This window comes from Bos grunniens, chromosome 7, assembly GCF_055505025.1.
Source record: "Bos grunniens cultivar Pamir isolate PY7600 chromosome 7, Bosgru_T2T1.0, whole genome shotgun sequence".
NCBI lineage: Eukaryota > Metazoa > Chordata > Mammalia > Artiodactyla > Bovidae > Bos > Bos grunniens.
Genome location: NC_141171.1, coordinates 6,753,787 through 6,768,762, shown reverse-complemented (window position 1 = coordinate 6,768,762; position 14,976 = coordinate 6,753,787). Strand labels below are relative to the sequence as shown.

Sequence of the window (14,976 nt, the reverse complement as noted above, 5' to 3'; positions counted from 1 at the left end):
GCTCCCACACGCTCCAGTGTTCGTTCTCCAGCCACCCCCCCACCCTCCAGCTAAGCGGCAAGATCAGGGACAGGAACTGTATCTGCATGTGGTCACCAGTGCCCCAGTGGCCATGGAGCCCGGGCCACCTGGACGGGAGCAGGTGGCTGGAAAAAACCGGAGGAATAAGTGGAGAACACGGGGGCTTCAACAGGCTGTGCTGCACCCGGTTCTGTATCCTTGAGGGGACCCCACCCTCCTGACGAGGCCAAGACACATACACCGAACGCTTCGCTAAACTCCTGTTAACCCGGGCTCGCAGTCGAAACCAAGGGATGCTAAAGGTTAGGACGGAGAACAGGAGCTGCAAATCAACTCCCCACGGCCAACGTTTTCAACATCTCAGCAGTTTCTTCTGGAATGTACCTCAGAGTCATGGGCTTCTACTCTCACTGCTTGCTCTGTTTTGGACAATCTCTACCGACGGACTTCTTGCTATGTAAAGATTTAACTCTCCAGGCACACCTCCTTCGAGCCCCTCTCGACAGTGTGATCACACCACGTGTGGGGCTACATTTACAGTCAGTTCAGGTAATTACGGCCACGCACACACCGCCCAGGCAGAACAGGAGTGACTTGGGGGCCTTCCTGAACAGCTCACTTCTCACCCGCGTATTTATTCACCGACTGAGCCCAGCCCTCGCTTTCCACATTCTTCTCGGGTTCTGCCCACAGGCAGCTCCAGACACATCTCCTGCGTGTGGGCCCGTGGCCCCCTGTTCTGGCCTCGCAGGCTGCACGCCAGGCCTGGCCCCTGTGCCCAACACCTTCTTGCTTTGTTTGGCCATTGGGAGACTTTATCACCTGAGGTCGTGAGACACCAGCGAGGGCAGGAGGGAGCCCCTCGCACCTATGCTTGGGCAGGGGGGGACTCAGGGCTCTGGCAGCACCACTTGGAGGAAGGGAAATGGGTCCAGCCACAGCCATGGACACCTTCCAGACCCTGTCTGTGCACTCACGACGTCACGTGAGCATGCATTCTGCATTTCAGAGTTCGACAGGTGCCAAGGAAATACATACGTGGCATGAAACTACCATGCCCGGCAGCCACAAGACCACGATCACGACCGCAGCACACGGACACCAGCAGAGGCACAGGGGCTCCACGCGAGAGCTTTACCTTGGACATCTGGCTGAAGTCGGCAAAGCCCTCAGCACTATTGAAGGACCCGCTTCCGAAGGGGTCCAGGGCTCCGAAGGGACCTGCAAGCAGCACCGGGAGAGGCAGAGTCACGGCGCGCTCAGGAGCACGCCTCGTGGGGCCAGCCCACGCGTCGCCTCCCAGTTCCCCACGGCACCAGAGCACAGCCAGGGTGGTCACATCTGCTTGTGGGGTGGTGACTCTGGTGCAGGTTCTCAACCAGGAGCACCCCCCGCCCCGCCCGGCCCACTCTGGCTTGTGGTTGGTGTGGCTCAGCCAGACAGTTTGCGGCCACGTGAGCTAGGGGCACTCAGCCCTGTGGCTGGGCTGCCAGCCAGCATCGTTCACACTCATGGAAGGAGTGACAAGCCCCCCATGGAAGGACAGACAGGGTCTGGTGTCTGTCCTTCTGGACCAGGAAGGGGGAGTGAGAGGGAGGGGACTGCCGCCCACACGGCTCATGTGGGGACATCATCTGTGGATAGAGATTTCTGCTGAGATTTTTCCTTTGGTGGGTGGTGTGATTTTCCTGGAGTAGCCCACAAGCCCACCTATGAAGTCAAGCTCTGTAACTAACAAGCCAAGATGCTAGGCAAGGTGGCAGTACCAAGTGGGGCCTGTTCCCACAGGCAAGGTGGGGCGGGGGTGCAATCCGCAAACGCTCCCCTCCCTTAGCGGCACCTAAGGGTTTTGTGCTGTGAAGGGAGGGTCCCTCAAACCCAGCGCCCATAGGACAAGCCTCAACAGACCTTTGGATTTATTTAGGAAAAAAAGCCAAACATACAAACCAAACATTCATAAGAAAGACCGAGTAACAAGTAACTAATACGTTAGTGTTATTACCGAATTAATCCCTACAGCCAAGCTTCCTTCCCAGCAGATGCCAGCTCCCGCTCAGGAAGACGAGGGCCGTGGCGTGGGCCACTGCCTCAGGTGAGGATCTGGGTGCTACTTACTAACCACACAAACGCTGAGGACGCACCAGCTTTGGAAACAGGTGGGCCATTCTACTGCCCAGGGACGAGTGAGAAGTAAAAGCAGCCATTGGTCTCACCTGATCCTTTTGAGGAGACAGTGGAGGATGAAAACGGATCGCTGGATTCAAAGGGGTCGAGCTGAATGAAAAGGACAGAGGAGAGAGTGAAAAGCAGTTCCTGTGCCCATCACCCATTCATTCAACCACAAACTCTCTGGATATCTGCCCCAGCCATGGGGAGGACACAGTGATTTAAACCAAATCCTGGCAGAGTCCAACAGACCAACCACTCCTGCATGTAATACCAACAAATACCCTGGACTGGGGGAAAAAAAAAAAAGCAATCACCTGAAGACATAGGAAGTGAATCAAAGCAGCAAGACTTTGGAAGAGGACTGAAATTTGGCAGTAAACACACAGCACAGGCTGAGCTTTCCAGGCTTTGTTTCATCTTGGCCCACTGCTCAGCTTGTGGGAGCTCAGCTCCCTGACCAGGGACTTAACCCCGGCCGCAGCCGTGAAAATACTGAATCCTAACCACCAGACCACCAGGGAACTCCCAGGTTTTCCGTCTTGATAGCTACAGTCTGAGAATATTGAGAGGCTACGGACTCCAAAAGAAAACTCACTGTCTTTCTGCACTGAAGCTCAGAGGCGAGAATCCCAGGACAGCCACAGCCATGAAAAAGGGATGTGGCCCAGCAAAAAACAAAAAGCCCAGTGGAGAATTAAGCTGTCTTCATACCTGCAAATGAGGCAGGCTATTTTTGTTAAGACTGTTGGAATTTACTGACCATAATTACAACATATAATCCAAAGAATATTAAGTAACATCCTTACCATGTTAATCAACTGTTCTCTTATGAAGATCTATTGTGTTGACTAATTGAACAATAATTCAAGTAGAGTGTCCCAGAAAGAAACCTGCTTGCACTCCTTCTCTAGAGTCTGGCCGGCGGTGCTGAGTATTGCCAGCGGCCCCGACGTGCCCTGACTTGGTGTCCTCGTTTAGAAGCCTCGTCTTCTGCACATGGCTTCATCCCCAGATGGCTGCAAACAGCCTGAGGCTGCGTTTTATTGGGGAGTTATTTGGCCAGGGCCTTCTGAACAGCAGTGTCCCAGTGAAGTGCTGGATATTATTTATTTAAGAATGAACTTTTCTTTTTTTTTTTTAACAATAATATCCTTTCAGAAATTTCTAACTACCTTGTAACTGCATGACTTAACATGGTGATAAAACAGTTATTAAAAGACTATTTTTTCCAAAGCTTAAAAAGAGGGGGCGGGATGTGGGGTCTAGAAAGGAGAGGCAGAGAATGGGAGTCCCAAATTCCATGATAAGCTCCGCCCAGATCTCAGGCTGACCCCTACACTGTGTGTGGGTGGGCAGACTTAGAGCAGCCTATAGCTAAGGCCACAGGAATGAAACCACAGGCCAGACAGGGAGAGACTACAGTGTGAGTCTCACCAGTTAGCTGCCTGCTGAAACAAAACCATCCACACTCTTTGGAAGAATGCAACAGAATCAAGTCTCCACAACAGAGTACGCACAATGCACAGGATATATCTCTAAGTTATTCAAAATACAGAGAACAAGAAAAATGTGATTCTCAAGGGAAAAAGATAATCAATGGAGACAATCTCAAGATGACCCAGATACTGGAATTCTCAGATGAGAATGACTTTACAGCAGCAGTGACTGGGCTTAATGAGATAAAGGAAAATACACTTCAGATGAACGACAAGATAGGAGATCTTAGTAGAGAAGTGGAAACTACACAGATGAAACATGGACATTCTAAAACTGTAAACTACAGTACCCAGAATAAAAGCGTCAGTAGATTAGCTAGCCAGCAAAGGACAAAAATGGGACTGAAGCTGAGATAAATCAGTAGAAATTACATAATCGGATGGAAAAAAGAGAAAAAAAAAGAAAAACAGGGCCTCAGGGAACTTTGAGGATAATATTAACACCTGTGTAACTAGAATCCCACAAAGAGAGAGAATAAAAAAGAAAAATTTTTTCGAAGAAATACTGGCTGAAAACATACCAAATTTGGTGAAAGACCTAATTTATAGATGTAAGAACTTCAGCAAACCCCAAGCACCATAAATAAAAAGAAAAGTATATCCAGACCCTACATAAACTACTGAAAAGCAAAGATAAAGAGAGGTTCTTTAAAACAACCAAAGGAACATGTTACATGCAGGGAACAACTACATGAAAGGCTGGCAACTTTTCATTAAGAACATCAGAGACTAGAAGATAACAGGACAACATCCTACAAGAACCAAAAGGAAAAATGATACTAGATTGGCCACAAATACACTCAAGGACGGCAACAAAGCAGCCCTGCATACAAGGGCTAATGTGAGCTCTTCAGGCTGAAGGAGGCAAAACCAGATCTTGAGAAAGGGATGAAGAGCTTGAGAAATGGTGACTATATGGTGAAAGTAACAACTACTTTCTTCCTCTTTAAAACTGATCAGTTTAGTTCAGTTGCTCAGTCGTGTCCGAGTCTTTGTGACTGCATGGACCGCAGCACGGCAGGCTTCCCTGTCCATCACCAACTCCCAGAGCTTGCTCAAACTCACGTCCATAGAGTCGGCGATGCCATCCAACCATCTCATCCTCTGTCGTCTCCTTCTCCTCCTGCCTTCAATCTTTCCCAGCATCAGGGTCTTTTCCAATGAGTCAGTTCTTTGCATCGGGTGGCCAAAGTGTTGGAGTTTCAGTTTCAGGATCAGTCCTTCCAATGAATAATCAGGACTGATTTCCTTTAGAACTGACAGGTTTAAAACTGACTGTAAAACTGGTTTAAAACTGATACAGTGGATTAAAGCAAAAATTATAATACTGTCTTAAGACATTTAATATATTTAGACATGTTACATTCTTAAGACAACTGTAACAGAGACACTGCTGTTGGGGGGGGGGTGGATAAATGGATCTACATGGTGGCAAGGTTTTCACATTTTACATTGCGTTGTTTGTTGCTGTTGTTCAGTCACTAACTTTTGTCCAACTTGCTGCGACCCCATAGACTGTAGCATGCCAGGCTTCTCTGTCCTTCACTATCTCCCAGAGTTTGCTCAAATTCATGTCCATTGAGTCTGTGATGCTCTCTAACCATCTCATCCTATACCACCCCCTTCTCCTTTTGCCTTCAATCTTTCCCAGCATCAGGGTCTTTTCCAATGAGTCACCTCTTTGCAATCTGTGTCCAAAGTATTGGAGCTTCTGCTTCAGCAAATGACACAGTAATAATTCCAAGTAGCCTACAAAAAGTTAAGGGTGAAAATGGCAATCCCTAAACCAACCTCTAAAAAAAAAAAAATAAATAGTATAGTTAAAAGAGGCCAATAAGTACTACAAAATGGAATCCCAGAAAACATGCAAATAACCCAAAAGAAGACAGAGAGGAACAGACGAATAAAACACAGAGAATAAAAGAAAGTAAATAATAAAATAGTAGATTTGAATCTAATTATACCGATCAGTTCAGTTCAGTCGCTCAGTCGTGTCCGACTCTTCGCAACCCCATGAATCGCAGCACACCAGGCCTCCCTGTCCATCACCAACTCCCAGAGTCCACCCAAACTCACGTCCATTGAGTTGGTGATGCCATCCAGCCATCTTATCCTCTGTTGTCCCCTTCTCCTCCTGCCCCCAATCCCTCCCAGCATCAGAGTCTTTTCTAATGAGTCAACTCTTCGCATGAGGTGGCCAAAGTAATGGAGTTTCAGCTTTAGCATCAGTCCTTCCAAAGAACACCTAGGACTGATCTCCTTTAGAATGGACTGGTTGGATCTCCTTGCAGTCCAAGGGACTCTCAAGAGTTTTCTCCAACACCACAGTTCAAAAGCATCAATTCTTCGGTGCTCAGCTTTCTTCACAGTCCAACTCTCACATCCATACATGACCACTGGAAAAACCATAGCCTTGACTAGACGGATCTTTGTTGGCAAAGTGATGTCTCTGCTTTTTAATATGCTATCTAGGTTGGTCATAACTTTCCTTCCAAGGAGTAAGCATCTTTTAATTTCATGGCTGCAATCACCATCTGCAGTGATTTTGGAGCCCCAAAAAATAAAGTCTGACACTGTTTCCCCATCTATTTGCCATGAAGTGATGGGACCAGATGCCATGATCTTTGTTTTCTGAATGTTGAGCTTTAAGCCAACTTTTTCACTCTCCACTTTCACTTTCATCAAGAGGCTTTTTAGTTCCTCTTTACTTTCTGCCATAGGGGTGGTGTCATCTGCATATCTGAGGTTATTGATATTTCTCCCGGCAATCTTGATTCCAGCTTGTGCTTCCTCCAGCCCAGCGTTTCTCATGATGTACTCTGCATGTAAGTTAAATAAGCAGGGTGACAATATACAGCCTTGATGTACTTCTTTTCCTATGTGGAACCAGTCTGTTGTTCCATGCCCAGTTCTAACTGTTGCTTCCTGACCTGCATACAGATTTCTCAAGAGGCAGGTCAGGTGGTCTGGTATTCCCATCTCTTTCAGAATTTTCCACAGTTCATTGTGATCCACACGGTCAAAGGCTTTGGCATAGTCAATAAAGCGGAAGTAGGTGTTTTTCTGGAACTCTCTTTCTTTTTCCATGATCCAGTGGATGTTTAATGCAATTATACTGATAACTGCATTAAATGTGAATGGACTAGATACTCCATTTAGAAAGCAGAGATTTCCAGACTGTTTAGAAAAGCAAGGCCCAACTGTTGATATATGCTCAACACAAAAGACATCAACTTCAACTCCCAGATAGGTTGAAAGTAAGTGGATAAGAAAAGATAAAGCATGCAAAGAATAAGCATAAGAAAAATGAGGTGGCTATTTTAAAATGTGATAAAAACAGATTAAGACAAAGATTATCACCAGAGGAAAAATGGAACCCTTTTAAAGAAAAAAGGTCTCTGCATCAGGATGATACAACAATCATCAATATGTAGGCAACTGACAGCTTCAAAATATATGTAGCTAAACTTGACAGAATTAAGGGGGATATGGACAATGCTACAATCATAGAAGAGTTTAACATCTCAGCAACTGGTAGAGCTAACAAACACCTTAAAAATAGATGATCAGTCCTTTATAGAACATAATGGAAAAGAGTATGAAAAAGAATATATATGTATGTATAACTGAATCACTGTGGTGTACACTAGAAACTAGCACAACGTTGTAAATCAGCTAAACTTTCAATTAAAAAAAGGAAAGAGGGGGAATTCCCTGGCCGCCCACTGGTTAGAACTCAGCACTTTCACTGATGTGGCCCAGGTTCAATCCCTGGTTGGAGCACTAAGATCCCCCAAGCTACATGGGCGTGACCCACTTTAAAAAAATGGGGGAAAAAATAGACCTTCAGAACAACCACCTTGACCTAGGTGGCATTTACAGAACATTATACCCAACAATGGCAAATAGATACTCTTCTCAACTGTACCCTGTTATGTTCTCCAACAAAGACCATAAAACGAGTCTCAATAAATCAAAAAGGACTGAAAACACACAAAATATATTCTCTAACAACAATAAATCTAGTTAGAAACCAATATTATAAAACACCTGGAGGGGGGCAGTACTTTGAAATGAAACAACACCCTTTAAGTAATCCACGGTTCAACAGAGCATTCACAAGGGAAATTGAAAAATATCTCAAACTGAATGACAAGGAAGATACAACATATCAAAATGTGTGGAATGCACCTAAAGCAGTGCCTGAAGAGAAATGCGTAGGTTTTTTATAAAAATAACTTTATACCTGTGGTGGAAAAAATAAATTAAAAAAAATAAATAAATAAAATAACTTTATTTATTTTTGGCTGTGCTGGGACTCCGCTGCTCGTGGGCTTTCCTCTAGCTGTGGCAAATGGGGAGTATTCTCTACTTGTGGCGTGCAGGCTTCTCATTGTGGAGGCTTCTCTTGCTGTGGAGCCCAAGCTCCAGGCGCTCGGACTCAGCAGTTACGGTTCCTGGGCTCTAGGGCACAGCTTCAATAGTTGCAGTGCACAGGCTCAGCTGCCTCGCAGCATGTGGGATCTTTCCAGACCAGGGATCAAACCCATGTCTCCTGCAGTGGCTAGGTGGATTATTTACCACTGAGCCACCAGGGAAGCCCAGAAATACATAGCATTAAACAATTACATTAGAAAAAGAAGATCCAAGATCAATGACCTAAGGTTGGATCTTAAGAAGTTAGAAACAGAAGGCCAAAGTAGGGAGAAGGAAATCGTGAGCAGAAATCAGTGAGACAGAGAACAAACAGGAGAGGAAAGTAACACAGCCAATAGCTGGCTTGTGGAAAAGATGAATCAAATCGATCCACACGGAGGTGAGAACACAGACCACCAACATCAGGAATGAAAGGGGGCCCTCACAACCGGTCGCAGAGACAGAAACGCTCCGGGTTAATCCCTGCCTTCAAGGAGCTCTGGGGCTAGGGCGGCAGACCAGTAGGTCCACGGACAAGTGAAAAACCAAGGCGTGGGTAAAATGAGGGCAGAGGCGCAGCCTAGAGCGCAGGAAAGCTACATGTGGCCCTCACTTAGACGCAAAATCCTCATTCCATCACAAAGTCTCTTCTCTGCGTTTTAAGTCCTCGCTGACACCAATTTACACCAGGCTGTTGGGCCTAATGTACAAAACACAGGGCTTACTGCTTGCTGAGGGGTGGGGAGCACACTCAGCGCGGCAGCCTGTGCGTCTGGATTTCTCCTGCCACGGCGGGGACCCCCTGGGGCAGGCTGATGCCAGTGTCGCCATCTGCACTGGGCACTCAGGCAGCAGGGCAAACCTGTGGGCGCGTGTGGCGCTCTGTTTCGTCTTTGTTGGGGGATGCGGTGGCCAAGCAGAGAACCCAGCCAGTGGGCCTGAGCTGAAGTAAAGGGGCACCGAAAGGGATGGAGGGGTGACAGCTGTTCAGGACACAGAACACCCTGATGTGGGCTCACCAGACTGCTGGACGTGATACCCGGCTTCACAGGGCAAGCCTCCACAGGGGCCAGCAGAGATGGTCACGTGCCATCCAGGAAGGAGGCTGGGCCTTCTCGCCAGCTCCCAGGGAATGGCCCAGCCCCCGACGGCTCTCACTTGCCAGGCTTAGCAAGCTCAGTCTGAGAGAGGGAGGCCCTGATTTGGTCCATGCGGGTGGGAAGGGCTGCCTTCATACAAAGAGCCCGCAGACGGGCAGCACCGGGACAGCGGCCCTCCTGAGGGCACTCACCTTTGACGGTAAGGAAGGGTTCTTTGTGAACGGGTCTGAGGTAAATGGGTCGCTCTTTGTCTGCTTCTTAAAGAAGTCATCAGGGGTGGAGCCACGGAATGGGTCGCTTTCTTTGAAAGGATCCCCACCGAATGGATCTGGAAGGTGTTTTGGAAAGAGAAGGAAAAAACTGTCCCATGAATAAACGCTATGCTTAGTGAGAAAACTCCCATTAAAAAAAAAAAAAAAAACCACAACTGACTGACACCACTTATGTGAAATTCTAGAAAATGGAAAAACCATAGTGGCAGAAAGCCAGTTAGTGGCTGCCAGAGATCTGGTGGCACAGGGGTGGAGGAGCAGGAGGGGGCCTTTAGGGACAATGCAGACAGTTGCTCTCTCATCTGGCTACACACAGGTTGAAACGCATCCGATTCTACACTCAAAATGGGCGAGTTCTGTGGCGTGTTCATTACACCTCTCAACAAAATCAGTAGGAACAAACAATGTGCGAAAGTCCAGAAGGACAGAAAGCAGACTGGCGGCTGCCAGGGGCTGAGTGGAGGGCACTGGCAGACGCGGTCTCCTTTCAGGGTGACGGAGACGTTCTGGAACTACATGGAGGTGGTAAGTGCACAGCACGGCGAACTGACCACAGGCCAGTGGCATGTGCACTTTAAGACGGTTAACCTGTACTATGCACATTTGTCAGGCTTGTGTTACATGAATCCTACCTCAAGAGAAACAGATAAACAGCAAGGGAAAAGGAAATAAACAGGCAGCACGATGCCAACACTGCCATGCCCAGAGTGTGTTCACGTGGGGCGCGGGCCTGGCGACCAGGAGGGGAGCCCCCACCACCCAGAAGAAACAAAACACTGGCCTTTCTTTCTTTTCTCTATGATGTGTACCAATTTTTTTTTAAGTATTTAAAAAAAAACCTTCCGTTTATTTTTGGCTGTGCTAGGTCTCTGCTGCCGCTCGGGCTTTTCTCTAGCTGCAGGGAGTGGGGGCTGCCCTCTGGCTGTGGTGCCAGGCTTCTCACTGCGGGGGCTTCTCTTGTTGCAGAGCACAGGCTCTGGGGCACATGGGTTCAGAAGCTGTGGTGCACAGGGCTAGCTGCTTCCAGGCGTCTGGGGTCCTCCCGAGGCAGTGACTGAACCTGTGTCTCCTGCATCGGCAGGTGGATTCTTTACCACTGAGCCACCGGGGAAGCCCAAGATGCTGGGCTTTGGTGCAAAGTGATGCTGTCCTTCCCTGCTCACTGCACCGCCACCCCGAGTATATGCGAGCAGAAGTGCCACTGAGCGTGGGCACCACACAGGACACCTTGATGGTGGCACAGCGGGCACAGCAGGCACAAGCGACCGGGAGTCTGCACAGTCGTCAAGCACCAGGGGCTGGCGTTCTGGCTCTCGTTCTCATTGTGCTGTGCGACCAGCAGGAAGGGGCACCAGACTGAGAAAGGGAGGCACAACGGAGCTTCCTTCAGAAGCTCGCCTAGCACAGGAGGCGGCAAGGTGTTTCTCCATTTCCCTCAAGCTGAACTAGGAATGGGAATACTCTTCTTTTTAAGTTTTTATTGGAGGAGGGCACAGCAACCCACTCCGGTATGCTTACCTGGGAAATTCTACGGACAGAGGAGCCTGGTGGGCTATAGTCCATGGGGTCATGACGAGTCAGACACAACTCAGCCACTCAACAACAACAACAAAATAATTGCTTTCCAATGTTGTGTTGGTTTCTGGTGTAGAGCAAAATAAATCAGATCTATCTACACATATATTGCCTCTGTTTTGGATTTCCTTCCCATTTAGGTCATCACAGAGCACGGAGCAAAGTTCCCTGTGTTATACAGTAGGTTCTCGTTAGTTATCTAGGAATGGGAATATTCTGAGGACCAGTTCACAGAACATTTCTTTTAAGTAACGAAGGTTGTTTTTTTTGTTTTTTTTTTTTACCTGTTGAAGCCGTCTGTTGCTCGGCAAAGGGGTCACTCTGGAATGGGTCACCTGGATTAGAGAAGAGAGAACCATTCAGCTCTGTGGTAGAAATGACCTGGGCAGGGCAAAGTGGGAAAGCAAGGGTGGCCAGTGGCTGAGGGAGTTCATCACGGCAAAGATGATGAAGATGAAGCAGAAAGAACTCGGGCTACTCAACGTGGGCCCAACGGTGGGTAAACACAGGACCAGCCTGAATTCACTCTCTTTCTATGCCCTGCTCATGGCTCACCCCTCCCCTCCCCATCACCCACCCCCTGGGGTTCCAAGAACCTGAGCCCCCAGAGCGGCCCCCTCCTCAGCTTCCTGGGACACCTGAGCCTCGGCAGCTGCCCGAGTCATCTCTCAGAACTCGGGTGCTTCTACTCCAAGTCTCTAACTGGAAAGGCACTCCCACTGCCCTCTCCCTGCCCTGGCATTTTTCTCAGGAAAATACAGATAGCCTTCTTGGAAATAGTTTTGCTCTGCAAAAAAAAAAAAGAAAACTTAGGAAATCTTGTTTCTAGAATTCTTAGTTATTCCTGACCCGTGTGGCTCTGGGTGAACTCGCTGTGGGAAGGCCTTAGAGCCTGTGCATGTGGGGATCCGCTGTTTACTAGGGGCTCCATAATCACTGCTATGCCTACTTATCTTAGTCCTGCAAGGTGGATGCAGTCTCAGGGCCAAGCCAGTTACCCGTGAACGTGGGCGTGTCACAGTGAGCTTGGAGCTCTTCCCTCCCCCATGCAACACCACAGCTCTTCAATCACCCAGGGGAACTGAGAGATTCAAGAGGCCAGTTAGGTTCCAAGAATTTCTTTCCTCCCCGCACGTCAGAGGGTGCCGCCAGTCACGAGACAACCCAGAGGGGCACAAAACAAACAGCCTTGCAGTGACAAAGTGGGCGCCAAATGAGGTACCTTTGAAGGGATCGGCTCCTTTAAATGGGTCTGATTTGAAGGGGTCTTCTGCTTGAAAGGGATCCGGATGCAATTCTTGGGCGTTGTTGCTAAATAACAAGGCTTTATTTTTGAAAGGATCGTCCTGTAATTTTGCGAAGAGACAGGACAGGGATTTCATTATTTCAGATTTAAAGCCAAGCACAGAATTCTATACCTAACCGGTGTATTTTCCCCTCTTAAGTGATGTGACCCTGATGAGAGTAGTTTTTATAAAAAAAAAAAAAACAACAGAGAAGACGGATTTTAGTTAATAACGTCAACAACAGTCCATTCATTGTGATAAATGTACAAGACATTAATAACAGGGTAAGCTGGCTGTGGGTTATACAGGAACCCTCTGCACTATCTTTGCAACTTTTCCTTAAGTCTTCTAAAGTGAAAGTCTATTTAAAAATCGTTCGGTGGAAGCAACCCAGGCATCCAGTGATGAATGAATGAACAGGCAAAGTGTGGCATGTCCATACGATGGGGTGTCACTCAGCCTTTAGAAGAAAGGAAATTCTGACACACGCAACACGGATGAAGCCTGAAGACATCAGGCTAAGAGAAAGAAGCCAGTCACCGGAAGACAAACACTGTGGGATTCTACTTCCACGAAGTCCCTAGAGCCATCAGATTCAGAGACACAGAAAGCAGAACAGTAGGCGGTCAGGAGGATGGGGAGCAGTGCTTAATGGTATGAAGAAGTTCTAGAGCTTGGCTGTACAACATGAACACAGTTAACGCGACTGAACTGTATAATGAAAGATGGTTATGATGGTAAACTTTACGTTATGTGTCTTTTACCATAATTAAAAATATTTTTTAATATATCACTGTGTCAGAAAAAAAGTCCTATTTTTGGAAATGTCAGAAAGAAAATGTAACAAGTCCCTCCAACGACTGCAGCTCAAAGCCTCCTGGTTCAAAGGTGCACCTCCCTCAAGCAGCTTTTCAGAGAGCGTGTGCCTATGTGCGCATTTTTAAAAATGCCTGTTTCCACACCAAGAGGCACGATGGCTATTTACATCCAGAGAGGAAGTGCGTGCTTATACAGTTAGAACTACTAGAGCATACACAGCACTTTGCATTTTTTCTTTAAAAAGTGCTTATTTGTAGAAACAAACAGCATATTTAAATCAGCGGTGGATGGGGGGGACTTGCTTTTGAAGAGCAAGTTTTTATAGTGGAAAAATTACCTGAAAGGGGTTGGGGACGGACCTCACAATATATGCGGGAAAACAGTGCACTTGGTTTAGAAATACTGAGATATTTTGGTTCAGAAAGACACACCCTCAGTGAAAACACAAAGGTTTCACTATGACATTAAAAAGCACAACATCCTCCTTGAATCTGGCAAATGTGTCAGCATGCTTGGGGCTGGCGAATTCAGCCATTATTCCAACTGACCGAGACCAGGTGATGAGAGAGCCGGGGCTTCCATGAAAACACAGGGCAGTGACGTCAGAGGTGCCCACGGGAGGTTCCTGACTAGGCTGGGTGACTCCAGGGAGCGGGATGTGTCTCAGAGGTACCAGGGCAACAGAAGCCCCAGGCTCCCGAGGAATGGACCAAACACCCCTGCCCTCTGACGGACGTGGAACGGTTTTCCTTACCTGAGAAAGATTACCTAGGGCCTCCAACCACAGGGCTTCCCGAGGTGGATAAGCCAAGCCAGGTCTTGGGCAATTGAGTGCCAATGTCCCCAAGCGCGGCGCCCATGTCTGCGACACACAGACTCAGTAAGGATGCTGTGGTGCCAACTACCATGAGATGCCCATGCCAGCAAGCACCCAGTGGGGGTCTGAAACAGACCAACATGCTGGAGGAGTCCTAACCTACGGAAGCCAGGCGGCCAGCAGGGAAAATCAACACCCTGCAGCCCTGGGGAAAGGAACATGTTTGTTCCAGAAGAAGAAACAGAGATGGTGAGCGACCTGGATAAAGTAGTGAACTGAGAACGACAACTTGGAAAACTAAATAGAATGGAAGCTTCTATTTGGTTTTTAATTAGCAGTGACGTACCACTGCTAATTGGTACTTTTTTTTTTTAATGTTTTCAATTGCCACTTGGAAGACTTGACAAGTAACAGTGGACGATGGCAGAGAAGACACTGATTCCTGGGTGCTCCGGCTGCAGTCCCCCTAACTGAAAGGCAGGTCTGCCATCTCTCTCTCAGGAGCGACTGCTTGGCCTGAGGTAGTAGCCGCTCCCTCCCCTTCAAAGGAGAAGCCTAAGACGACCCCGGCAGGATTCACATGGTTAGGGTAACCATTTACCATTTACGGATTCCATTTCAGGTTCAGAGCAGAAAGCTAGATTTGCCCTGGCACAAAGACGCCATCAACTCCACCATCTGCTGACCACCTACTGAGGAGCACGGAGCCATCCGCCCACCTGGGAGATTCAAGTGTCGTGGCCAAGCTCGCGGCAGAGAGCAAGCATCATGAACAAGGAGCTCCCTGACCAGTCTTAAGTTCTGCACGTCTCAGGAAACAGACGTGACAACTCCGAAAGGGCATCAAGGTGGCATTCTGCGACGCTCCTCGCCTTTAGACAGGGGCTGGGCGGTGGTGTGCCGGTGCAATCAACACTCTCAAGAGAAAATAAAAGCTCTGCCTGATAGCCACTGCCAATTCCCATGGTGCCACTACCCCACTGTGGCTGATGTCCAGTTACCAAA

The 14,976-nt window shown here is 48.0% G+C and overlaps 1 protein-coding gene across 16 annotated transcripts in view; it reads right to left on the bottom strand.

Moving 5' to 3' along the window:
• EPS15L1 (epidermal growth factor receptor pathway substrate 15 like 1) overlaps positions 1-14,976 on the bottom strand; it is a 106,112-nt gene that overhangs the window by 25,624 nt on the left and 65,512 nt on the right. For 12 of the 16 annotated variants that reach the window (XR_015166536.1, XM_086408646.1, XM_086408639.1 and 9 more), the window contains 5 exons: positions 12,272-12,395; positions 11,334-11,384; positions 9,394-9,530; positions 2,235-2,295; positions 1,160-1,242 (listed from right to left, as the gene is read on the bottom strand). Coding sequence is in view for 15 of the 16 variants with exons in the window: in XM_086408646.1 (XP_086264772.1) it covers positions 1,160-1,242; positions 2,235-2,295; positions 9,394-9,530; positions 11,334-11,384; positions 12,272-12,395 (456 nt within the window). In the remaining variant the exon portion in view is untranslated. Of the gene's footprint in view, positions 1-1,059; positions 1,243-2,234; positions 2,296-7,996; positions 8,270-9,393; positions 9,531-11,333; positions 11,385-12,271; positions 12,396-14,976 lie in introns of those variants that run through there. The other 4 variants (XM_086408642.1, XM_086408647.1, XM_086408645.1 and 1 more) reach the window with 3 other exon arrangements.